This window comes from Malus sylvestris, chromosome 12, assembly GCF_916048215.2.
Source record: "Malus sylvestris chromosome 12, drMalSylv7.2, whole genome shotgun sequence".
NCBI classification, from domain to species: Eukaryota; Viridiplantae; Streptophyta; class Magnoliopsida; order Rosales; family Rosaceae; genus Malus; species Malus sylvestris.
In genome coordinates this window covers 26586578-26613732 of record NC_062271.1, presented here as the reverse complement: position 1 = coordinate 26613732, position 27155 = coordinate 26586578, and the positions used below count along the sequence as shown (strand labels likewise).

The 27155-nt window shown below is 38.4% G+C and overlaps 4 protein-coding genes across 10 annotated transcripts; 2 read left to right on the top strand and 2 right to left on the bottom strand.

Annotated features, from left to right (window-relative positions):
• The first annotated feature begins 895 nt into the window (after positions 1 to 895).
• On the top strand, positions 896 to 5089 carry LOC126593833 (protein PIN-LIKES 6-like). Of its 7 annotated transcripts, none has more exons than XM_050259967.1 (12): positions 919 to 1061; positions 1248 to 1316; positions 1526 to 1924; positions 2160 to 2239; positions 2326 to 2450; positions 2599 to 2714; positions 2868 to 3110; positions 3431 to 3505; positions 3619 to 3719; positions 4136 to 4188; positions 4278 to 4466; positions 4555 to 5089. In XM_050259967.1, exons 3-12 carry the CDS (start codon positions 1742 to 1744, stop codon positions 4674 to 4676), a joined length of 1287 nt encoding a protein of 428 aa, XP_050115924.1. In that variant the 5' UTR covers positions 919 to 1061; positions 1248 to 1316; positions 1526 to 1741; the 3' UTR covers positions 4677 to 5089. The 7 variants fall into 7 exon arrangements, with proteins under 7 accessions (XP_050115926.1, XP_050115923.1, XP_050115924.1 ...); XM_050259965.1 differs by having other exon boundaries at positions 1523 to 1924; XM_050259971.1 differs by having other exon boundaries at positions 932 to 1057.
• Positions 5090 to 5891: 802 nt separating this feature from the next.
• LOC126593832 (uncharacterized) lies at positions 5892 to 8714 on the bottom strand. The gene is made up of 2 exons (XM_050259963.1): positions 8466 to 8714; positions 5892 to 7844 (listed from the first exon to the last, which is right to left on the bottom strand). The coding sequence occupies exon 2, from the start codon at positions 7836 to 7838 to the stop codon at positions 6126 to 6128; it is 1713 nt and encodes a 570-aa protein (XP_050115920.1). The 5' UTR covers positions 7839 to 7844; positions 8466 to 8714; the 3' UTR covers positions 5892 to 6125.
• A 4029-nt stretch (positions 8715 to 12743) lies between these two features.
• LOC126593830 (uncharacterized) lies at positions 12744 to 16366 on the top strand. The gene is made up of 6 exons (XM_050259961.1): positions 12744 to 13306; positions 13563 to 13721; positions 13883 to 14014; positions 14124 to 14288; positions 14477 to 14641; positions 15523 to 16366. The coding sequence occupies exons 1-6, from the start codon at positions 13106 to 13108 to the stop codon at positions 16048 to 16050; spliced, it is 1350 nt and encodes a 449-aa protein (XP_050115918.1). The 5' UTR covers positions 12744 to 13105; the 3' UTR covers positions 16051 to 16366.
• Positions 16367 to 16487: 121 nt separating this feature from the next.
• LOC126593829 (uncharacterized) lies at positions 16488 to 21637 on the bottom strand. Its single transcript, XM_050259960.1, has 9 exons — positions 21266 to 21637; positions 20372 to 21024; positions 19939 to 20015; positions 19665 to 19833; positions 19051 to 19139; positions 18656 to 18820; positions 18455 to 18532; positions 17787 to 17890; positions 16488 to 17489 (listed from the first exon to the last, which is right to left on the bottom strand). The coding sequence occupies exons 2-9, from the start codon at positions 21003 to 21005 to the stop codon at positions 17384 to 17386; spliced, it is 1422 nt and encodes a 473-aa protein (XP_050115917.1). The 5' UTR covers positions 21006 to 21024; positions 21266 to 21637; the 3' UTR covers positions 16488 to 17383.
• Between the last annotated feature and the right edge of the window lie 5518 nt (positions 21638 to 27155).

Here is a 27155-nt window from a genome sequence, read left to right as displayed (position 1 = left end):
CTAACCTTTCCCGACATGACAAGCCGAACGAAGGACAAACTAAACGATGTGACAACTTCATAAACCATTTACAGAAATTTAAAAACTAAATAAGAAAAAGAAAATCCAAGTCAACTTTGCTGTTTACCACAAAAAAGCACACAAACAAAACATAACCAAAAATACGAAATCTGAACTACACAAAAAAAGAAGTCTACATGCAGTTGCGTGGAAGTACCGTAGCTGCGGACGTGGTTCTTCATGGTTCGCAGGTGCATGTTTGTTCATCATTCTCAAGTATTAAATTTAAAAATTTTTGTTTTACTATATAAATATTAAAATTAAAATTTATATAACGTTGCTAGATAGGATAGTAAGTATTACTATCATATTATTTAATATACAATATATTAATTTATAAATTTAAAATCTTTAACATTACTCGTCTCGTCGGCAGGAAGGTTAAGGGCTGGTTTGGTATTGCTGTGCTTTGAAAAAAAGCTGCTGTGAGAATAAGCGGCTGTGCTGTGAGAATAAGCGGCTGTGAAATAAAGCCAGTAGAGTGTTTGGTAAACTTTTTTGTGAAAGTGCTTTTGGAAAAAAAAGCAGGATGATAGTGTGTCTTTTCATTAAAGGAGCACTGTAGCTCTGTGTGCTTTGAAAAAACTGGCTTTTTTTCAAAGCAACAAATAGCAGCTTCAACTTTTCCTTTGATTTTCAGCTTATTCTCACAGCAGCTTCCAAAATAAGCCCTTTTTTTTTTCAGTTTACCAAACACAAAAATGACCCTCAGCTTTTTTTCACAGTGGCTTTTTTTAAAATCACCTCAATCCCAAACGGGGCCTAAGTATGGCAGGGCTAGATTCGGTAATACAAGGGAAAATGGAGGGGTAGTTTCGTCAACCAAGCCGCACCATTACAAGAGTCTTCGACGTTAAGAATCCAAAATCCAAATATTAACAAAAAGCTAATAAGAACATTTTGAGGCGAAAGCGCCAACTTCAACTACCAGCAAAAGAGAGCGAGAGAGAGAGAGAGAGAGAGAGAGACAGAGAGAGATTGGCACAGCAAGCAAAGAGTAGGTAAACTCAGACGACCCAGATTCTCAGTTTATATTTTGGGTTTTTCTTGTTTTGTCTTTTATTTGATTTGCAGTTTTCTTCGATCTCGGATTCTTCATTTCTCCATTTCCTACGTTGGTTTGTGTTCTGTTTCATTTATTTATTTTTCTTTTATTTGTGGTGTGTTTTCTGTTTCCCGGTTGCTAGAGGGTTTGGCTGCTGCGAATTCTCCGGGGGATCCGTGGCAACTACCACCTGGGGAGCACGACAGTTTAGGTTGGGATTTTTGGGTTCCTTGTTGCACATGGTTTTATATCTTCTAACTTGATTGCCGTTTTACATTAATTCTATATCGATTCGGATAATGTTTTTGTTTTTGCGTCCAAAGAGTTATATTTCGACAATGACTAGGATTTTAGCTTGGATTTGAGTTTTAAATTGTGGGTGTTTCCTTACTTATTTGTTTTTGTTTTTGGTGATAGAAGGATAATTTGCAGAGCAGGAGTGGATTTCCCAGAAAAAGGAGAGAATTTTTGTCTGGAAATCCCCCCCTTACAATCCCGGATTGTAAATTTAGGGGGTGTTATTCTGAGGCAAGAAATGAATTGTGCGAAAACCGGTTCGGGTTTTTCATGAGAAGGAATTTGTGTGAATTGGGATATAGATTGAAGAGACTGCAGTAAAGGAAAGTAGGGAAAACCATGGAGAGGGTTTTGATGGCGGTGCATCTGGCGAATCAAGTCGGAGGGGAATCGTTACTTGGGACGATCAAGATCGCGGTGCTTCCCATAGCAAAGGTTTTTACTGTGTGCGCCCTGGGGCTTCTAATGGCTTCCAAGTATGTCAACATCTTCCCAGCCAGTGGAAGAAAACTCTTGAATGGGGTAAGAAGTGCTTTTGACTAGGTTTGAAAGAAAACAAAAGTGCTTTGTGGGCGTAGCCCTTGGATTTTTTATTTTTTTTAGAAATTCAACATCTTTATAATAAAAGCACTTGCTAGTGGAAGAACTTGCGAGCAGAAGCTGTCTCAAACGAGCCCTTACTAATTTTGCACTATAAGCCACCTTTTCGTGTATATACTGTTGCATTGTATAACTGATTTCCAACTATTTTCTGCAGTTGGTCTTCTCGCTATTGCTTCCATGTTTGATATTTTCTCAGCTTGGACAAGCCATCACCCTAAAGAAAATGCTCGAGTGGTAAGAGTTAGTTCTACTGTTTTTTGTAATCCCGTAGCCGAAATCCCAATGCATTATATTTGAACTAGAAAATTCTCTTTTTACAGGTGGTTTATTCCCGTGAATGTCGTGATTGGTAGCACTACAGGCTCCATGATAGGTTATATCGTTGCATCAATTGTCCGACCACCGTACCCCTTCTTCAAGTTTACAATTATACAGATTGGAATAGGTACGCTTTTTGACACCCCTTCGATCAATAGTTTCAACGAATTAGAAAACCCCTTTCTATACATTGAAATATTGAGTTGTCTATATAAGCTGCATTTTTGCTGCTTGGCCTTTGTGCATCATGTGTTGGCTTATACCATTGATTGCAGGAAACATCGGGAATGTGCCACTGGTTCTAATTGCAGCTTTGTGTAGAGACAAATCGAACCCTTTCGGTGATACGTGTAAAGCAGATGGGACTGCCTATATTTCATTTGGCCAGTGGGTAAGTATTTGCATTTCACTTTTTTTTATCACCACTGCTTGTATACTTGAATCCAAGTTGCAGTTATGCAGTGATTCAATACTTCATATTTTCCGGTGCATTAATTTAATCATCTATAATAAAGTACTAAACGTTGTTTATTATCCCGGATAGGTTGGTGCAATCATTCTATACACGTATGTATTTCAAATGCTGTCCCCCCCTCCTGAAGGTACCTTTGACATTGAGGAGAAAGATCTCCCAATCAAAAGCCCTCAAAACAGCACGAGCATGACACCTGAACAAATTCCGTTGCTTACAAATGATGAAAATAATGAAGAGACAACACGTCAAGAAGAGGTTGCAGAAACTAAAGAGGATGCAGAAACTAACTCAAATGATACAGATAAACCTAAGGTGAGAATGAATCTAATCATCCACATCTAATCCTATACGTGTTGTCACAAACATCTTCCTGTCCTAATGCAAAATATATCATTTGAGAAAAAGAGAAAAGGAATACCTTTTATTTTGGTAAGTTGGGATGTATGTTGTCGGGGCAAAAATTTGATAGCAATGATAGGCAGCTTAAATTTTTGTCGACTTTCATATGTAGATCCATGAATTATAACAGCTTTGAACTTGAAATTTGGGATTTTGCTTTACTTGCCTTATTGTGTTGTAGTTGTCTCTAGTATGTACTACGGTCCTAATTACATGTCATGACTTGCATGCAGATTACAAAGTTCTTCGTATTTATATACGAAAAGTTGAAGCTCAAACAAGTTCTCCAACCACCTATAATAGCTTCTGTAAGTTTGATTTATTTGCTAAAATAATTTAATAACTGTATTTATTAAGGAGTTTTATCAGTTGGATTCTTATGACGAGCATATTCTAACTAGTATGAACAATTTTGCTGCAGATCCTGGCCATGGTACTTGGAGCAATACCATTTTTAAAGAAATTGATCTTTACATCTGATGGTCCACTTTTCTTCTTCACTGATAGCTGCAGTATCCTTGGGTATGCTCAGTTGAACCCTTACTAAGTTCTAGCTGATAATATTTGGTGGTTGTCTTGACTACACATGCTGTTTAAGAATGCTGCGAGTTCCAGGGTCGTTGACATTGATAGATAAACCACAGTTTATTGATGTTGATAGATGAATAAAAGCTAATATAATTCAATAATTCTACTCAAACTATGTCGAGAAATTGCAACTTGAAAAATTGATATTATTCTGGCTTGTATATATATGCAAGATTATGGAAGAGCTTTAGTAGTAATATAGTGGAAACGTTTAACATGTACTATTCCTACAACCTTTTCTTGTCAAATATGCTTGTGATAGATGCCTATGGAAATAAAACTTACTTTTGTGGATTCTGTTGAATTGCAATCTTTATTTGTTATAATCTCACAATGTCGGTGATTTTCAGCGAAGCCATGATTCCGTGCATTCTGTTGGCATTAGGTGGCAACCTTATTGATGGTGAGTTGACATCCCTTCGTCATAAGCATCCACCTAATTGGTTTGAATTTTAGATGAATATAGTTGCGACATCTGTGTGTTATTTGCAGGTCCGGGAAGTTCAAAACTTGGTCTACGGACAACTGCTGCAATTATATTTGCACGACTAGTCTTGGTGCCCCCGGTAGGACTTGGCATTGTAATGTTAGCCGATAAGCTTGGCTTCCTCCCTGCCAATGACAAAATGTTTCGATTTATCCTGCTGCTCCAGAACACAATGCCTACATCTGTCCTTGCTGGTAACAAATCTCAAGTTATATAGATAGCTCGACTGTGCTTCAAATCGACATCCAAGTTTCGCATTGACAAATCAAACCTTGTCTGCAGGTGCTGTTGCAAATTTAAGAGGCTGCGGAAAAGAGGCAGCTGCCGTCCTGTTCTGGGTGCACATATTCGCCATCTTCTCCATGGCCGGGTGGATCGTCTTGTACCTCAACCTACTCTTCTGAAAAGAACTTGCAAATTGTTGCTGTGCCACTCACCCCTATCTACCTTCTGCCATCGATTTATCCGGCAGTCGATGTTAATAGCCGTAAGAGTATATAGCTGAACTTGGAAACTATTCATTCATGTAGAATACAAGGTGTCAACCTGTTCACAGTAACTGAGCCGGAGGAAGGAGCATCCCGCCCGGCTGTTAATTTTGTTGTGACAGCTGCCATTTACGTCCATTAATTTTTCAGGTCCGTAGAAGGGCAGCTGTCGTCTACATTCGGCCTTTTCTATGAGGCCCCGACTGGTTGTAAAGTGGAAGCAGTTATTTAGGAACGGGGGAGATCCTACCCCTTCTTCCTTACACGTCTGTGACTATAATCCTGTATTTTGCTCATCTCATTCTCTTTTCATACGAATTTTGAAGTTATTTTTTTTGTAAAATTTTACAAATTAAGCAACTTAAAGGGCAAAAAAGAGTACAAATAAAAGTAGGTTAAGGTACAAGACGATCCGTTACAGCCATGTAAAATAATAGATCGTCTTGTACCTCAACCTACTTTTTCATACAAGCGATATTCCTTACTAGTGTAATCTATCGGGGAGAGTATTGAAACTTTGTGGTGGGTGATAGCTTTGATGCCCTGCAAAGTGATTTTACTTTTTACATTTCAAGCAAGCAACGTTGGAGAGAGGGAATCGAATTGCAGTCGCACTTTGTGGTGCAAGAATCCTCCTTACTACTTGAGCTACTCATTTTTCTTAACCGTTTAAATTACAAGTTTTGGCGGCGATCTTGTAAAACGAATATAAGTGTGACTGCAATTTGGGTTGTGTATATACGTCATTTATTTTAAGGGAAAATCAGGTGTCAAAAAACCAGCTAAAACTTGGTTTAGTGGTACTTCTCTTTCGATGTGGACATGAGCTACGAATTTTTCTTAACCGTTTAAATTACAAGTTTTGGCGGCGATCTTGTAAAACGAATGTAAGTGCGACTGCAATTTGGGTTGTGTATATACGTCATTTATTTTAAGGGAAAATCAGATGTCAAAAAACCAGCTAAAACTTGGTTTAGTGGTACTTCTCTTCCGATGCGGACAAGATCCCAAGTCCGAATGCCCGTCCTTAATTAATCAAAAAACAGAATGTCGGTAAGTAATCGAATAGAAAAAAACTTGCTGTGCTCGTTTAGAATCTGATCAAACAAAATCCATATCCAAGGAGAGGTGTGAGGAAAGTTCAACCTGCACTACATTGAACACTAAACTCACATTTGGTCGTAAAACGTGAACAGGTACATTTAAAAAGGAACAAATTTATACATGATTCGACAACAATCCGAAAACCTCACTGAAGGTCTGCTACAGAACGACAGCTACAGGTCAAATAGACAATAGTCCGGACTCGGGAAAGCAGAAACACCAAATTTAGATAGATATTTACTACATTTTCAAGAATTCCCCTCAGAAAAGTGACCACCATGGTCGGCTTCTGTTCTCCCTGTGGTGGGGTGAGGCGCCGGTGACATGACTCTGGTGGCGGGCCTGATTGGCAAAGTTCTGGTTTCCTGCCAGTCGTCTTCTTTCCAACAGGGGACTTCCTAACCACAGCACAAGAACAATCCCCACGAGACTGACAATTGGAGCAGCAGCGAGAAAAAACCATCTCCCCCGCCCATTTTCTCCTCTCGAGCCATCAGTGGCTGGTTCCCTATTTTCTGCACTCTGCTCATGCTCTTCATCCTCATCTTCATCAGCTCTGTTGAAAGCACCGGAGGAACTGTCCTCACTTGCATTCTGCTGCCGGACGTTGTGGATCTCCGCTCTAGCACCAACGTTCTGTTTCCCCTCTTCGTAGTCTCTGTCATCTGTTGGTAGCTCATATCGACAGAGTGGACAAGTATTCCGTGTACTCAACCATGGCAAAATACAGGAAGAGTGATACAGGTGAGAGCAGGGAAGCTGATTCACTTCGGTACCAATTGGCAATACATCCTTGCAAATTGCACAGGCTAAGTCAGCATGCTTGTCATGTTCCTTACTAATGACAACACGAGGCAGATTATTCACAAGGGAAACAGAAGCTGGAGGTGCTCCTCGTCTTAAGCTATCAACCTCAGCAAGATGCTCGAGCAATTCTTCAAAGCCTCTAGCATCAAGATAATCACCAGAATTTCCAACATAAGGCAGCAACTCTGATTCTTCCACGTTAGAAAAGAGGTCATATACTTGATTGGTTCCCCTCATTCTATAACGAATCATACCCTCAGATTCAGGAGAATATATTTGTTGGCGCCAATTGGATGGGCCATTACTTCTGCCGGGACTCGAAACTAAAAGATTACGAAGCCGACCACCTGGGGTTTCCCTAGATTCAACTATGTTTACTTCAACACCAGCTTCTTCCCATTCATCATCTTCTTCATCCCCCTCATCATCATCGTCCTCAGCGTCATCTGAGTTCCACTGGCTAAGACCAGCATGCATTGGATCAATGTCAGTATCACTATCATAAGCACTTCCCTCATCTGGTTGAATAACTGTTTCAATATCTAGGAAACCATGTAGGTCCACAGAAGCATCAGAGTCCCCTCCATACGCACTAAAAGAATTTGCATCATTCTCACCATGAAATACCCTGTACCGACCAAAACTGAGATTTGATTCAGTTTCCCCATAGAGAGAATCCACATTTTCGTAACCCTCACTTTCAGTATCCGAGAGTACCCGCCGCCATCTTCTAGACCCACTTGGTGTAGTACGGTTACTTGTGCGCCGCGGTATCCTAGCAGCAGAATCACCATCCACAGGTAGTTCCTCAAGCCCAGCGCCAGGGGATTGGTTTTGCCGCACCAGATTAATCACATGCGAGAATTGTTGCAAAAAAGTATTCTCAAGTGACTCAGAACTGCTGGTCCTAGCTCTTCTTCTCGTAGGCGGCGTCCTCTGATAAGAATCATGTGAGGGAGTACCAAGATCTTCAAGGTACAGAAATTTACAGTCCCCACACATAATTTCAACATCTTCAGTCGCCTCATTCTCGGGCAAAATAGCCCTTTGGCATAGAGCACATGTTGCAGGCTGCACAGATTGTTCACTGACAACGCCACCATCCTCATGATTTTCGACAGCGGATTGAAGCAACTCTTCCAAGAATCTATGTGAGGGTGCATCCATCTGAAACTGATAAAGACCGCAACAACATAAACAAAGAGAAGCAAAGTAATATCTGAAAACATAGGATGATTACTCGAAAGAAAACACGCAGACCAGCAGCTAGGTGATAGCCGAGCAGGCTCATAAACACAATGAGCTCAAATTTAAACTCCTAACCATTAATCCATTGACCAAAAGAAAAACCAATAATAAATGTGGACACAAATTATTTGAGAAATTCCCCAAACTCTTAATGATAAAAGGAAAAAAGCCCGAAAATTCGACGTATTGAAGCTAACATTTTTAATTTAAATGCCTAGAAATCATAAGAAAAACAAAAGTTGAGCTGACAGTAATCTCAGACAGCAAACTGTAATTACAATTGACCATGAAAGTGGAAATCCATCTTTAAATCAGTGTCAATTTCTTCCTCAACAAAAAGTTCCGGTTTTTCTTGTAAAAACACAATTACCCATCTCGTCATTTGCATCTGAAACCCCAATTTTTTCTACCAATTTACACACAATGGCAGCAATTTACACAAATTCGTACAAAAAATTGCCATAAAGGTAAATTCATACCAGAAAAATCAAATTACAAATGGGGTTAGCAGAAATTTCAAATCTTGTGGGGGGTTAGAGTAATTACCAGAGATACGAAACCCAAAAGCAAAATTACTCCGATCTTTCCAAACCCCCAACAGCTCGGATCATTACAGAAAGCTCCGTCTGAGAAATGCAGTGAAATTTCTGAAAAAATGGAGATTTGGGGAAGACGAAGACCTCTCCAATTCAACTCTCACTCAGTCAGTCGTTGGAGGAATGAAGGCGACGATGCGAGGTTGAAAGAAAAGGCTCGCAAGTCGAATCGAGGGTGTGTGATCGCATGGCGCACGTCGCATTGGATCAGGACCGTCCATCTCTTTTGGTCTTTTCCACCTAAAGCACGCATCGAATGATTGAATACAGGGATCGCCACCGTACTAACAGTAGGGCCTGCGATTAGGCTTTACGGTCGTAGCTTTTGTCGCCTAGGATGGTGAGTTGCGTTTCTGGGCCCCATTGGGCCTTCCCATTTCTATCTTCATTAAAACTGGGTTGTTCACGGATACTCGTTACGCTTCTTTTAGTTTGATTTAACTTTACATCGTCTTTCATCAATATCAATTTCATCCTTATATTACGGTGATATCAAATTAAACGGGTCTTAATGGATACCCATTAACAACCCAATAGAATAATTTGACACTTGTACCAGCACCCATAACATCAACTGTGCAATAACATGTCATTTAGCTAGACCCATAGGCACTCTAATTTTCTAAAAGGTAAAATGTTCATATTCTCATTTCTTTTTAAGGATGTCCGAATCCCAAGACATTATTGTCTTCACACTACTAAAATATAATTCCCGTTGTAAAAGTTGTGGGAATGAATGCTCACATGCTTTAGCTAAAAGTGAGAAAGATTTGAGAATAGTAGTGTAATTGATGTTATATGATGTTTTTCAAAAATGCAATCATTTCTTTTTTTTTTCGTTCTTCAAGAATGTGACTCTATATAAAAAGCGCTTCGTATGTGATCACAATGCACAACAAATAAAAGATGTGAAAACAATAATATTTATATAGGAAAACTAATGAAAATGGTTTGAAAACTTTGAATTTTAATAGTAAGAACAAAATAAATGGTAAAGTGAATAGTACCATGATTGACTTTTTAGCGTAAAAATATGGTTTTTCGTTAAAATGAACAGTACCGGGAGATTTTCGTTAAAATACTCTGATTATATCCCTCCCTTCCTCTTATGGGTATCCAAAGTCCTACAGTTGGAGGGAAAGTCCAATGCAATGAAATTCATGCGAATCAAAGAAATGAGATTCAGTTGGATTTTTCGTCCTTGAAAGCTCATCGTACTGGACTTGCAGACAACAGTTGCTCAGTTTCTGGCTTCACAAACACCAGCAACAACTCAAAACCGCTGATATTGAACCAATGGAAGTCGGTCAATCAAGCACAAACCTTATAGTTCTCAGTCAAATTTGTTGGAACCAAGGTTGAGGAACAACGTGGGATTATCTAGTTTTAGCAAAACTAAGAACAAACTGAGTTCATTGCATTCGAGAGGAGATGATAATCAGACAAAATCTGAGACAACCCAAGTGTCGAAACCCGACCAAGGCAGGCCAGTACTGGCTCAACAGTTCACATTTGATCTTCCACATATTTGAGAGCCCAACTTGGTAGGATAAATTCTTCAGGACAAGATCGATGAATCTTGCAGAAAGGTTCAGGTGCAGATCTGATGATCTTCCCAGCTGACAAAAACTATCAGAGTCAGTACACTGATTTAGCTCTTCAGCTGTAACTTGTGAGAAAGCTAGTTAAATTCTAAAAGTGAAAAGAGATATGGAACTTTCTGTACTGAAATCCATTAATGAAAAAGTCCATTTTATGGGGGAAATCTGGAAATATAACCAAAATTTAGATCCCATGCAAAATTATAACCAGCATTTTAATTTTATGATAATTATAAACAAAAGTTGATGTAAAAGTACTAATATATCTTTAATGTTAGGGTTTCTCACAACGACCAAAACCCAACTTATAATATTGCAGATTTGAATATAGATAGAGATTTAAACTACCTTCAAATGTCTACGATCTTTAACTACACCTTTAGATATCTGCAACCTTTAAACCAGAATTAAAACATGAATTAAAATAGCTTCCATGGAAAACCTAAAATATCAGAGAACTTGGAAAATATATAGAGAAAACCATTGATTTTGTGAGAAGGGGAGCTTTGAAAGCGTAGCCTTTCTGGAAAATGAGTAAAACATAAATTAAGACCAAATAAATATACCACAGAAAATCCTCCAGGGGCCAGTGTGAAGTAAAACATTTTTTTCGAGCATACTCTCAATGTGATGAGGAGGGCAATCGTCCTCCACCCGTAGTCCTTGCCTTCCTGCTACTTATGGAGTCAAATTTTGTTTGGCCACCAAAATCTCTAACTCTTGCAAAGGCATAGAAAGGATATGGCAAAAATGTTGCTGGTTTTGCTTTTTGATTCATGCTTTCATTGTGCAGAAATCCGGAAGGTTGCAGGAAGTAGTTCAAAAGTTGCAGAGAATAATGAAAATAAAAAAGCGATAGAGATTAATTCCTCATAATAAGGTTGTTTAAATGTTGTGTTTTGGTTGTTGTGAGAAACCCTAATATTTAGGGTATATTAGTACTTTTACGTCAAATTTTGATTATAATTATAATAAAATTAAAACAGTGGTTATAACTCTATATTTAGTCTAAAATTTGGTTATTTTTCCAAATTTTCCCTTTCTGGCACTATTAATAAAAAGTCAAGTTACCATTTAATAACATGGAATTCGTCAAGTTGGCTAGAGTTGTGTGCTCCTCTACACCAAATTCGAATTCTCCTTCCCATTAGTTTTGTTTTTTCAAAAACAAGAATAATTCCAAGGTAGGGTTTTTCTCTTCTCTTTTTTCAATACTATATTTTGGTTTAGGATTTAGGGTTCCGGGTTTAATAACACGGCCTGCGTTACGATGAGTGGGATATATAGCATAAGAAGGGTTTGATGCCTACAGAAAAAAGAACTGTTTATATAGGTGAAGATTATCAATCTCACCACCAAGTCGACGGTCCTCATCGTATTCATGTTGATGGAGACGGATTGATTACCCCAATAAAAAAGCAACCGATGATGCCGAAGCCACGAACACGAATTGATTAATATGGATGATCTCCCAGAGCTTTTGTTGGTTGAAATTCTTTGTCCACTTCCTTGCCCTAAATTGATCTTTCAATTCAAGTGTGTGTCAAAGCGTTTGGTGCGGACTCATCTCATATCCTTATTTTGTTCGTTGCTTTCTCTGAAGCTCGAAACAGGGTTAGGGTGCTCTGCGGAGATCGAAACAAGTGTATTCCCTACGAGGAACCTCTCTTGTCTTAAATTCGAAAGAATTGAAGAAGATGAAAAAATATAAATGATCAGAGAACATGTGAAAAGTAAGAAAGTGTGTATAGATAGTATGACAGGGACGGGGTGGCATACCAATACGGTTACTTGTGCATGAAGCAATTAGTTCTTTATATATTGTACAAACATGGCTCACACGTCAAACAGCTGCCAAGGGATCCAGTTGTTGAAAGTCCTTTTTACAACGGGCCACTTCCGAACTTCCAATGCATTCGTGAGTTGTCATTATCCCACAACAACACATGACAACATGTTTCCCCCTCTAAATTATTAGGTAAAGTTCTGTGTTCACGTATACATGGTATTTATATTAGACTATTAGGATTTTTTTACTTACCATGAAATAGGGGTACAAAGGAATTTGTATGAGATAAACAACTCTCCTTGGCAATCTCATACATTGGTATTTCAAATATGAGAATGTACGAGATACCCAAAATCAATGTGGATACACTTTTTTTTTTTTTTGAAGTAGGATTATCTCCTCTCGAAATTCCTCTCCCCTCCAGTTCTACTTGAACGGTCACTATTAAGCCACATCGACGGTTACTATTAAGGCACATTAACATCTGGTGTTGATTTCTGTATCTTTATAGAGAAAGGAAAAACAAAAGGAAAGTGAGAGAGGAGGGGGTTGGACGGGAGGAATTTGGAGGGAAGAGAATCCTACTCTAATTTTTTTCATTCCTTGATTGTTAGTAAACACATAAATGAGATTGTCCACTTCTTATTTCAATTCCTTTGCATTTACTATCACATATTTCTAAAAGTATGTGAATCTATTGAAATTCGTAATTAAATAAATATCTAACTTAGGGCGGTCGACATTATACATGATTCTTACTCTCTTGATTCACAACTTCATAAATATTTAACTTGGGTGGTCGATATTATACGCGATTCTTACTTTGTTGATTCACAACTTCTTCCATTTCATACAAGTAACATACCATAAACGTGAATTCAAATAGTCACATTTCGAAGTGTGTGTGACTTATTAGTTAAATGGATGGTAGAGAGATGGCTGTGTGCTAATTTTTTTCTGTTTCTGTTTTGTGTGTGTGTTTTACGGCTTAACATCCATTCATTCATTTCATATTTCGATTTTTGTTTTGCTCTCAGAAGAAAAGGCGGAAGAGTTAGTTACTTACGCCACCCAAAGAAAAAACCAACCGCCTTCCTCCTCCTCCTCCTCCGTCGTTGTCACTGCGGCAGCGGAAATGGAACTCATACAAAATCCAGTCAACCTCGTTAACAACTAATACATAAAGCTCCGGCAGCGGAAATGGCGTACAGGAGAAGGCAGGGGATAACAAGGTCGTCAACCTTCAAAGAAGAGATCATTCATCGCCCGCCGGACAACAGTTCTGCACCGAACTCATCTGCCCCTCTGCAGTCTTCATCGTCCTTCTCCGGTTCTTCGTCTCTCGCGGCTCAGGCGATCCGTGCTTCTGCGCTTTCCGTTGAACGCAAAAACCGATCCCAGGTTTCCTTTTGTTCTAACTTGTGCGGACCTTTTGGTTCATCTTTTTGAAATTTTGAACTTTGTAATAATTCTCTGGTTTCTGATCTGATCTGCTCGTCTGGGTTGGTTTTATTTGCATTGAATTGTGGTTACATGAGTTAGGTCAGTTGGTTAGGATATTATGTCAGAGTTCGAAGCATTCGATGTAGATTAAAGTAGTCTTATGGAAAAAAAAAAAAAAAAGAGGTGATTGTGATCATTGCTATAAATAATGCAGGACTTCTCTGCCTATGACGACGCATCCGCAAAATCTGGGTTTTGGGGGGTTCTGGCTAGGAAAGCGAAGGCCATTCTCGAAGAGGATGGTGAATTCCCACAAGATGATGCGGCTGGAGGACTCGTATCGCAGCCCTCTATTGCCTCCGGTGGCACTCAGGTGAACTTCCAACTTGATCTTTGTATGAAATCACAAATACAATCACCTCATCCACCGTTAATTTACAGTCCGTTTGATAAACATTTTGCATTCAACATGTGTTCTTTTGATTGTTGAGCTTCGTCGCTTGATTTTTTGGCATCTTTCCCTTTCGGAGACAGTTCCAACAACAACCATATTATCAGTCATACGACAACTCTAGAAGAACGGAAAATCCTGCACTCCGAAAGGGCTTGGATAGAATCACAACCTCCCTTAATCAGCTCGGGGACACGTTTGAGAAGGCTTTCGAGGTAACTAAAATTCCTTGCTAACTATAGATAATGGATGGATGTCAAGTTTAGTACTTTGGGAAACAAGTATGTTCATAGTGTGGCTTGTGTTTTTGTGTTTGGTTTTCAGGAAGGTCGAACGATAGTGGAGAATAAGACAGCCGACATCAAAATGCAAATTAAACGAAGGGGAGACAATCCTGATGCGCATGATCAAGCTTCTTATTATGGGAACCAGAACAGTTCACCGTTGCAGCCTAAGAACCACGATACTCAACTCAAGGCATCACGCGACGTAAGGTGGCAATTATGTAGTTGTGTGTGACTGGCTTGCGTAATCTTAAGACGAAATGAGTCTTACTTCAGTTGAATTATATGTTGATGAAGTGTTTCGGATGTTGATTCTCAGTTTTTCATTTTCAATTTATTTAGACTTGAATTGAGCCAGATGAATGCATAAATGGTGTTTGTTTTGGGTCACAGGTTGCAATGGCAACGGCTGCCAAAGCAAAATTACTTCTTCGGGAGCTGAAAACCGTTAAGGCAGATCTGGCTTTTGCAAAGGAACGATGTTCTCAACTAGAAGAAGAAAATAAACGCCTTCGCGAGAATCGTGACAAGGGAAACCACAGAGCAGATGATGACTTGGTAGGTTTCTGTTTCTCTGTTCGGTTTTCATTGTACTGTGTTACCGACACTGTTCTAAAAATTCCCGTCTAGCGCCGCCTAGGTGCTAGGCGTCTGGCCACCGTCGCGAATAATGCCTAAGCGTTTGAAAATTAAGAAAGGGCGTCTAGACTAGCTGAGACGCCCGCCTAGACCGCCTTGGCATCCGCCTAGGCACCTATCTAGATTGCAACTCACTTAGGCAGAAAATATATAACTTTCAATTTGCATTTAATTTTTTTCAATAAATTGTAAGAGACTTGTTGAATACTTAAATGAGCACACACTATATGCTTGTTTCCCATGTTTTCATCATGTTTCAATACTTTATAGAGGTGTGCTATCCACACACCCCATTTTACTTCTCACACACCCCTTGATAATTTCTGTCCGTTGATCTTCTTCAATTCATCTGATCCGACGGCTGAAAATTAAAAAGGTGTGTGAGAAGTAAAATGGGGTGTGTGGATATCACACCCCTACTTTATAATACATATGTCATTCTATTTTGTAGTTTATGATGAAATTATATATATTTTAAGTATAAACAGACACTTATTTACACGAAATATAATAGATTTACTTAAATCCGCCTAGTCCACCTAGACCCCCCTAGATGCCTAGGCGCTAGGCCCCAGCCCACTGCCCGACTAATGCCTAGCGTTTTTTAGAACCTTGGTTACCGATCCACAAGTAGAATAGTAGGACTAACTGCAATTTGGCTAGGACAGTGTGCCCCCATCCGCATCCAAGTTCTAATTCTCCCTCCCTTAGTCTAGTTTAAATTAGAATATCGCTCGAGTAGTGCGACTAAATGTAATTTAGAAATGTTTCTAACGTGTATATATATGGGATTGTATCAGATCCGCCTTCAACTGGAGACACTTCTGGCAGAGAAGGCTCGATTAGCGAACGAGAATTCAGTTTATGCACGCGAGAATCGGTTCCTTAGGGAAATTGTTGAATACCACCAGCTGACAATGCAGGATGTTGTGTATATGGATGATGAAGAAGTCACAGAAGTTAACCCCTTAACCAGCCCTACCGGCGTCTCCAGGATGCTCTCCATTTCCCCGCCTTCATCAGCACCCCCATCCCCGCCTCCAGAGGACTCTTCATCTGCAACCTCACCAGTTACTAAAGAAATATCTCCTATCCTCGCCAAGCCACAAGAAAATAAAGACGTTTTTGTGAATGAGGCCATGCCAAGCTCCGATACCTTAGTTCCCAAGCAAGAACATGCTAAAACACCTTCTTCAGCAGGAGCTGCTACCAAAACACATTCTTCAACAGCAGAAGCTGCCACAAAATCGCCGCCTACAGCAGAAGCCGCCACTAAAACACTCTCCGTAGCAGCAGAAGATTCTAAAAGACCTCCTGCTTCTGCTTAAGCATTCACTTTTCGTTTTCGTTAAAGATTAAAGATTAGTTTAGCATTTTTTTTAATTTTTTCCCCTTCCTTTTCCTCTTGGAGAGGGGGAGAGGAAGGATAAAGGCGGAAAGGGGGCATTCTTCTTCCGCCTGCAATATTATTAATCCGTGGATGTAATATTTTGTTAGTTTCTTTGAGGTTGGGTTTATTTCTAGTACCCTGTTGGCCTCTTAGCACAAGATCAAAAGTTGTTTTCCACGTCCTTCATTGTACAACAAAACTACAACCAGCGTGCACGCTATTCGTTCTCAAAATAATATCGTCAATTTTGTGAAGTTCATAGCTCAAATGATTAAGATCATTCACCTATACACCGGATTAGACAATCCTACTAGAATTTATCCTCGATGTGTTATCATACGATTTTTCCTTTGAAGTTAAAATAAAACAACATAATGGCTAGAAACAATGGGAATGGGTGACATTCAAATACTACAAATTGCTTGATAACATTTTCAGAAGCGATCAAACGCCTCGCATTCTAACCTGCCAATCTATTTCCCCCAAAAGGTAGATCAAACGATCTGCCGATACAATATCAAGTAAGAAACAAGAGAAAAGAACACCGGAAGAAGAAACACCACCCGCTTCGGCAGAATCTCAAAGCTCTCAGACCCTTCTTCGACAATGGTCTCCAGTTTCGGAAAACTCGAACATTTCTCACGGGAGATCACCTGCGGTGGTGCAACTTCCACCCAGTTGTGCATGTACCTCCCTCTCTTTGCCATCACCATATCTGGATCAAGATGCCGTCGAGAGTTCTCAAATCAAGCAAAAGATCGCGAACAAGGGAGAGATTTCGCTTCTCTGGTGTAATCGAATATGTTACATTCAGATCGATCAAGGTTGGAGAGGGGTGCTGGTGAGCCATCCTATATATACAATTTAGAGAGGGAAAGTAGTAAAGAAAGAGGAGCAAAAATAGGTGGTGGAAAGTTAGCTTTGCCTCACAAATGGCGGACGACGTGATGCCAAGTCACCAAATACGTTCGACAAAGTCTAAGGGGAGGAAGGAAGGTATGATCCACGGCAAATAAACAGTTATATATGGATCATTACATACATTTGACCTTTGCTCGATACATCGTATAAACAGTACCCAGTTCGGTTATACCCGGCCCTTGTAATTTTTTTGCGAGGGCAAACCCGTGAACAAGGCGGAGCAAAAATGACAATCGAATATACCAGTGTATAGTTATGAGGATATGGATCTGGGAGATGGCTGCTTTGGATATGAATTGGAACTCCAAAACAGAAAAACTCCTCTCTTTTTTTCTTTACAGTGGACGGCTTTAGAACAGCTGGAAAAACAAACTCGTTGATCCATCGCCGAATGATCTTAGATCTGCAGGTTTTACCAGAGCTCTGCACAACGGACACGTCCGTTCCCTCTCAAACCTGAAAAAAATAAAAAATAAAGTCTGTCAGCAGCCAAAACGGGTACCATAAGCAAAGTGAATGAATGGCTGTCCGTTAATTCTGTAGGGATTACTCGGATATTATCCCATTCCATGGAAATTGGAACAAATTTTAACTTGTAAATCATTGAAAACAAGCAATCGACAATCTACCTTGTTTCTCAAAGATGTTAAACTTGCAATGCAGGATAACTGGAAGCGTAGGGATTGTTTTTTCAACAGGTAACTAGGAAATTAGCACAAAGAGTTATCGAATGCATAATAAAAGTAAACTAACCACTCTGATACGCAGTCCTCGCAAAAGATGTGTTTACATCGAAGTAGGATAGGAGCATGCATCTTCTCTTGGCAAATAGCACATAGATCACCTGCTGCATTGACCTGCATCAAACAACCGACAACTTAGAATGCACGAACCACAAACTCTCCCATGAAAGTTTCATAACTACCAAAATGAAACACATAAAACCTTGAAACCCCAAGGCAAAAAAGTTATGTTCAGATATTTTTTTCTTAAGACAAATCTAACAAACTCTTAGCCGACGATAGTAAAAGAACCTAAATACAGTGAAGTTCAAAAATAGAGGAGTAGTTAGCTCAACTTCAAGTATTCCATTCAGCTGGTTTAAAGACGTTTAGATTGTATTAATAATCTAACAACTGCTGACAATATTAATAAAGGAAGGCCTCGATGCTCATATCCTAACAAAGAGGCCTTGCAAAGGATTAAGCTCATCAGTCAGATGTTGCTTATATTCTTGATATGCTACACAAAGATCCACACTTGCCAACAAACAAGCATAATAGAACGATTGAGTACATTAGCACAAAATTTTGTTACATATTTGGGAAGAAACTGATATCCTACTAACTTCCATGTAATTTGGACCTATACAGTTCAATTGCATGGCAAATTATGGTGGTAGAAAAAGAGATCCGGTTTACCTGTTCTGAAGTTGCATATGCCCCATAGTGCACCTCTTTTCGTGACAATGCCTTCAATGCAGCAAAGAAGGATTGCACCTAACCACAACGAACAAGGGAGAGGCATAAACAGTAATGACAAGTGAGAAACAACTCTTCTGGAACGTGTTCTTAATGAAGAGGTCAGAAAACTTGAGAGATATCAGGAGCACAAACTATTACCTTCTCGACAACAGATGTTAGCTTGAAAGTCAAATATAACCCTGTCATTAGTGATGAAAAGAGACTCCCATATTCTTTGTTCAAGAAGAACCGGTACCACACTGGTGTTGGCAACAAGGCACGGTACAAGAGCAGTAGATACTCAACCAGAGTAAGCATTTGACCCTATATAAGAGGACTTCTTCAGTCAAGACTCAAGAGATTATGGAGAAAACAGAAGGGATAAAACCATCAATTATATGAACATATCCCTTCATTTTTGTTCTAGAAATCAAATGAAGATGAGACGTAATTAAAACAGCCATAAGCTCTCTTGAGCCAGCTCCTAACTTATTCTTTTCCAAAAGAAAATAATATACCCGAATCTAGTTTTGCTTAACTACTTATTACCTCACCTGCTTACGATAGTTTCGGCCTCTACTGTTTTTGTAGTACATTAATATCAAACACTTCAGCACCATTGCTGCCTGACGGACCAAGGAGTCTGAAAATAACCAATGTGAAGTAAGCATCACAAGGGCTCTAAAATTAACTAACATAAGTTTTCCATACGAAATTTACACAGAAATAGGAATGAAGATGCATCTGTTAACAAAAACAATAAAAGTATTATATCTGAACCCTTGATAAAGAAACACGTGTGGAGCGTTTTTTTCTTTTTTGTCTGAGATCTGCAGAGTGCTCAAAATATGATTTCAGTATAATCAAGCATCAGTACACAAAAGGCAAACAAAATTCAAGGTAAAAGTAAATTTCAGTGTTCCGTCTTTCATATTGATAAAAGGTATCTGCGACAACAGAAAGCTAAAAAAAATATTTGTAATTGCACACCAAAAAAAGTTTCACACTGTACATAAAAACAACTATTTCTGAAGAGTGGATCATCCTTTGTTGAAGAGGTTTGAAATATAGAGATGAACTAAATGTTAACTCATCATTGTTATCATAAGAACACTGCCGCAGAATGAGAGAACTGCCACGATAACAAGTTGGGAGGAGCGATTATTACCATTCACCGTGATGATGAAAACAGCATGCCAGAAGGGTGGTATAACTTTAGGAGGAAGCATAATTAGTGGGTACAAAAGATCGTCATTCTGGAACCACCAGTAAACACCAACCACATGCAATGCGAATGCAAGAGAGATGCCCATTAGAACCGTGATTTTCCTTTCTCCCTGCAGCCACCAACCATGTCTATTCTTAACACAAAAAATGACTATGCAAAACACAAGAGCATCTGCTGAAAGTTGGAAAAATAAATAAAATCATATTGAAAATACCTTCAAAGCTGTCTGTTTCCTCAATATATCATTTGACTTGAACATAACAGCAGCAATCCAAATTGTAACAAAGAAACCTGTAATGATTGCAAAATGAAAAGTGGTCACTAATTTAAAAGGAAGGGAGAAATGGCCTACAAAGGTGAACTTTTTAATTGCCATAGTTCATTGCAACTAATAACCATTAGTGTACAAATGCAAGCATGTGCATTTAATTCATAAGAAAGAAATCAACTCTTTTTAGGATCTCAAATATATACCAATCTTGAAAAGGTTATTACTTATGAATCAGAATGCAAACCAGAACAGCATGGAATTGACAATTCCCAAGAGTGTCATCAACCCAATTATCACTATGAGTAAACTAAACATTTATCCTTCACAATAGAAAAGCACAATCTACAAACGCATAATACATTGGCAGGACACTGACCTTGCAAATGCTGGCGGATGAAGACCACCAATAGAAGCAAGGAAAAGGGCAGGACTTGTTCAATACCCCTAGCAGCCTGCTGAATGTCATATCTCTGGTAAGAAGAATCCCTGCCATTAGCCCCAGTTCCATCACCTCCTTCTCCATCAGCACTTCCATTTAACGATTGGGGAATGCCCTCTCCCGAAGTACGATCTGTTCTGCCATCTGTCTGACCCACAACCTCAGTTCCCAACGCTACAGTAGCCACTCCAGCCATTGGTGGTGCAGAAACATCATTTGGCAGTACAGTAACTTCCCTCAGCGGTCCAGATACTATCCCAGGTCCTTCCCTATCATGCTCCTGTTCCCCTGCACCAATTATCCTAATAGAAACCTCCCCATCATTGCTTGTCGTCGGTGATTGGTCTAGCTGACTATGATGGTGATCCCTGAACGCAGCAGCGCTACGCCCGTTAATCAAAGACTCAGCTTCTTGGTGATTAGAGCGGCCGCGGAGAATACCCGAGTACTCCAATAAGGTAGAAATTGGCGCCCGAATGATATTGGAAGCCGATAACACCCCATATCTCCTATTACTACTGCTTCCCGGAGAAGCTCTTAACGAGTCAAGATTGCCACCCGACCCTTCCATTTGCCTAATTGCCCTAACCCTAACCACAGCCATATCACACAATATTAAATACTAAACAAAGCAACAACAAACCCCCAATTCGTGCAAATATTAAAACAACACGAATCATTTCTTCCGTGTAAAACAAGAAACCCCAATAGAACACAAGACGTGTTTATAAGCATTAACTCCGAAGAAAACTTGACGAACGCGAAACGAAGAAATTGGAGAGAGAGAGAGAGAGAGAGAGAGAGGGAGGGAGGGAGGGAGAGCGAGCTAACCTGCGTAAGCGAACCGGCGATGGAGTTGTCAGGGGAGAGAGATAGCATCGAACAAGCCCGAACCCTAAATCGAAACCGATTGCGGAGGGAAGTTCGTCGGCGGCGGTGCCAAAGGCGGAATTTTGGGGATTGGGCAGAGGCGATCGATGGTTAGAGGAAATTGAGAAATGGGTAGAGACGAGGAGGATAGGGTTTGGAGCACAGAAATGCAGATTAGGGTTGGGTGTGTGGTCCTTGGTGGAAATTGGAAATGGAGATTGGTGGATTTTTTGTTGTTTGTGTGTGTATTTTGTGTTTTGTGTTTCTCTTTCTCGCTCGAGGAGGATGAGCGCGAGAAGAGAGAAAGTGGCCAATCACCCAAAAAGCAATGCAGAGCTCCCAAAGAAAGAAATCAGCACTCTTTCTCTCTCTTGCTCTTTTTTTTCTTTTTTAATTTTGTCTTTTTGGTCGACTAATGTCAATTACGATAAATACGGCTCGATATACTAAGTGTCATAATATGATTAGTTATAAGCTTGAAAAAATAAATTCAAATTTATCTGGCATTTAATATAGTAGGCCGTGTTACCAGCACACTAAAAAATTTCTACTCCGCTTCAAAACCAAAAGAGATTGTGGTAATGCCCTACGATCTAGACTCTAGTAGTATTGTAAAATAGAAGATGGTAAGTTTGACTCACGTCATGAATGACGAGTTTGATATCTAAATTATAAATAACTCATTACAAGCGTAAATTCCTCACTCTTGGTAAATATCCTTCCAACAAAAACAAAACAAAAAGAGTAGAATATCATTGCATAACAACAACAAAATCATCATTACAGATCACATTTGCTAAAAAATTAATTAAATTGTATATCGTTGGTTATTATATATTAAATAAATGAAATGTTCATCATAAAAATCTTAATTGTTACCAAATTTGTCCATTTGTTTGTTACGTGTGCATGACGAGATGATCTCCGTTTACTTTCTAAGATAAATGTAACTTAAAATATGAACAATTCTAATCATAACGTGTGCACCATTAATTTATTAACAAAAAACGAGTAATTTGTTCGAGATTACAAAATATTTTCAATATTAGATTAGAGTCAATCAACGTATTTTTTTTTAATTTAAAGGAGAGTTCAATTGCGGAAAATTCCAACAAGTGATATTGATCCTAGTTTCATTAATCCACGCTAGAAAATAAAATGATCACGCATCTATGCTAAAATATGAAATTATTTATCGATTGGATTTAAATTTCCAACTATTTCACTCTTGGTGGTATTTGGTTTTAATCGATCACATAGTTTCTGCCGTGTACATGCATACATACATGTATGGTTATCATCATCATCATCATCTCATCATGTGTTTGGTTTCGGCCAAATACATGCATACATCTCGCTGCTGGTATGGAAGTCAGACTTGTGGCCATGAAATGATGAAATGTCTTTGTGAATATTTCCAACCGAAAAGGGTGGCTTACCACCAGTTGTCTTCCTTTAAAAAAAAAAAAATATATATATATATATATATATGCATACATACATACATGATCATCATCATCATGCCATCGTGGGTTTGGTTTCGGCCGAATGCATGGACGTGAGTTTGGGTGCGAGTATACATGGGCCTTACTCAATTTTTCAAAAGCCCAACTTCCAGCCCAATTACACGTAGTCACACTTTATTAGCTACCTCAACTGCAACTCTGACCAGGTCGCATGCATCGGTGTCGGCACAATCTCTCACCTTTCAAAGTCCGTTACATGTCGCGTATAGAAATTGAATATAATAGCATTAATCTTAAAGTTACAGTTGGGAGAATTTGACAGTTCTTAGCAAGTTTAATGACTTAATTTTCTAAAAAAAATTAAAGTATATATAGAGATTTAGTTTTCACTAAAGTAATAATTTAAGTATCGAATCGGCACATAACTAAAAAATATTTCACCGGTTGTTTGCCAGAATTCCCTCATTGGATGTCCAAATGAATGAAATGGACACTTGGCCCCAAATTCAGAGAAATTTTTCAGTGTGTCTAGAACCATGCTTGATACACCAAATGTTACAATATAAGTTATTGGATATTGTAAAAAAATTCAACCACTTATATTACGACACTTAGTCAATTAGGTCGTATTATAAGACTAAACCCGCGCCCCTTCCGTATTTTTGGCTCTCTAAAAAAATTCTTCCAAATTCAGTAGGGCAACAAACAACAAAGTGGCCTTTTCTTTCTTTCAACATCACATTCACACACATGTTTCTGTGTATTGTTGGCAGCAGCAAGACGACGTCGGGGCATCACGAGGAGCCACCTACGTCTGCTCCTAGCACCCAATAGCATGCGGTGGTCCCTCCGTAATTTGTCCATTAGAACCTTCTAAATTTGCCTCTTGGTTCTCAATCACATAGGGGCTATTTTGTCAATTCCAATTTCCGCGGTTGCTTTCCATCCCACTAGGTCCTTCTGTGGGTCATCACGTGCGCGCGCTGCATACATTAGCAGTTGGTTGACTGGGTGCGTGTGGGCCCACTTTTCATCATTTCGGAAATAAGTCAGATCATCTGAGCTGGCTCCGGTACAAAAGAAGAATCCCACAAACCATAATATAGAATTGTTTTCGCATTTTTCGGAAGAAAACATTTTTTTTAATTTTAATTCTTTTATTATTAAATTTAGGACGTGTTTACGTATCTGTAATCAAAATAAAAATGTAGAATTGAATTCTGATTATGGAGTACTCTGGTGTTTACTAAACATTGAGGAATCAATAAAGCAGTGGAGCCCACACAAATTTTGGAATTCAATTCCTTGTATTGGTGGAATTAGATTTTTAGATGTAGGTGGTAATCCAATTCTTGATTGCCCAAGCAATCGGAAAGACACTTTTGTTCCCTTTATGCCCTCACTTACTTTTTTTATTTCCAATACTATTCTTTATAAACCCATTAACCCTAGTTTAATTATGCACAACTCCTTACTTTTTTTATTTCCATGCTCATTCACATTATACACAACTCCATGCATATGCCGAAGAGAATGAACTACAACTTGAGCGATAAAATTTAAATATTAAAGTAAATAATTAAATTTGTAAAAATAAAAAATAAACAAAAGCATTTTAGTGTGTCTATGAAATAAAAAAAGCAATTTAATTTTTTTCTTACTATTATATATTATCAAATTTTATTAAAAATATATATATATAATATTTGATTTGGGACAAGGGCGTTTTAGTAAGCATACTGGTTTATATTTTGATTATGCTGAATTAGTAAACAACTTTATGGAATTAATGTCATTTTTATTCCGATTCCAAAACATTTAAGTAAACAGCTTCAACAGGAATCCGATTATGACTTCTTCTCATTCCTACTCCTCCTCAATTCAATTCCTTATATTTTCATTCTGGTTATGTAAACATGCCACTAATGTGAATTCGAACTTGATTGCACGACGAAGGCACTGAGCGACTAGTAATTGATTTTCAATCCACTTTTCTTGAGGTTCAAAGGCTCACAATTAAAATGGCTTATCAACTATGGGTGAGGCCATGAGACTTTTTGTTTCTAGAAATTCACACGAGAACTTTCCGGTGAATCACCCATCCTGGGATTGCTCTCTCGCGAACTCGCTTAACTTCGGAGTTCCTACGGAACTCGAAGCCAGTGAGTTCCCAAAAGACCTCGTGCTAGGTAAAGATGAGAATATACATATAAGGTTTAAAAGATCCACTTTTTTAGACGATGTGGGATGTAACAAAGTTTGCTTCGGCTCTTTTATCTTTTTATAATTAAGTCGTATTTTATAAGAAAATGTTATTCTTATCACCTACTGATGCCATCATTTATATTATTTTTTTAAGAACATAAGCCATGTGTGATTTAACCAAGGCACATCACAAACAACAAAAAAACGAAGCGCCAAATCCGCATACTAAAGGGGCACTCGAAAAAAAGATTAGCACGAGGTTCAAACCTACTCCCGCTGAAGGAGCAAGAAGGATTGACATGAAGACCAAAAGCTTTAACCTCATCAATCTAAGATAACCCTCAATAGCTCGCCATAAAACGAAGTTTGCTCCATGCATGGTGCCAAATCAAACTAGATCAAGCCACCCAAGGACCCGAAGGTCGAAGTTGATTGCCTCACCTCAGACTAAGAGGGCCATGGGGGGACAGTTGACATGCCAAAAAAATGTAACTTGGTTAGTACTTGCATAACAATGACAAAAATATAAGGGGAATAGAGGATATCCTTGTCTTAGCCCCCCCATTTTTCCTGGGAAAATCCCTAGCTCGCCGTTAACTGAAGCTGAAAACTTAGAACTAGTCACACAACAACGGATTCAATTAGTCATAGGAGTTGGAAGTCTGAACAATGCTAGAGTGTGTAAAAGAAATTCTAAATCCAAAGTATCATAAGCTTTCATAATGTGTAATTGTAAGGCACATCAAAAAGGACCATTATTTCTACGGTAATTTTTGAGAAGCTCCTGCAAAAGCATAATATTGTCTCTAATTCGACTATCCGCGACGAAAGCAGCTTCAGAGTTGGTCACAATAGAGGGAAGGACATCCTTGATCCGATCGGCAAGAAGCTTAGCAATAAATATGAAACTAAATAAATATTAGACTTAATATTTAGGTTCATATTTTTGTTTTATGATGCAGGACACGAATTATCTCTAGGCAAATCACAAACAAGAAAACAAAATGGTACATTGACACATCGGGAAACGTAAGACCCGTCGGTCAATTGGACGGGATTTTGAGCGTGACAGCCTCGTTGTTAAGTTGTATTATATATTTGTGTGTCATAATATTAAGAGTAAATCCTAGCATTGATCGTTCAATTTTAATTTAGTTGGAGTAATGATTTTTTAACTAAAAACTTGTGACCATTAGTCCTTTAACTCATCAAAACGTTCAGCTACTGTATTTTTTGTCAACTCCGTTAGAACTTCCGTCAAAATGAGTTATATGTCACCACGTGAGGTTGAATCAAATGGCAAATATGGAAAACCAAATGAGAAAATTGTAGCAATGATCCCTCAACTTTAACTTAATTGGAAAGATAGTCCCCTAATTTTAACACAATTGGAGAAATTGTCCCTCAACTTTAACCCAATTGTAACAATGGTTCTTCCAATATGATTCATTTTGAAGAAGTTCTAACGAAAATGACGAAAATAACCATAACTGCACATTTTAATGAGTTAAGGGATTAATGGTCACAAATTTTTAGTTGAGAAACCATTGTTCTAATTAGGTTAAAATTAAAGAACCATTGTAACAATTTTCTCTAATATTGATAAATAACAATGTTGATATACCATCAAGAAATGAACTGAAGCAGCTTATCTGATATCTTTTCATTGTATCCCTAAACCTTATATGCTGAGCATATTAATCGAAACAATATTGTGATCGCCAACCAAATAAATAGTATATATGTTATGTAAGAAGGTTAAACACATATAACAATATTTGATTAGATAAAAATACTGCCACGACGGTGGCTAAGAATATTCTTTCTATGGTATAACACAATTGAATTCGTAAAATCTCGTGGTGGTGTGACGATTGTAAAGAAAAATTATTTGTCAAATAGTGAAACAAAAAGGGTAGTAGTATCAACCAAGAAAAGAAAGAAACAAGGGAGAAGAATTAGGTGGGATTTAACGTTAACACACACCTGTAAATGACATTCATATATACAATCAAAATAATTAGCATAAAATACAGAGTACAAATTAATTAATTAAAAAATTAAATTGGCAAAAAAAAAAAAAAAAAAAAAAAAAAAAAACAAGCAAACAACTATCAATTTATCGTTTTTATGTTTATTTATTTAATTAATTTCTCACACTTATTCTTTCTGTCTTTTTG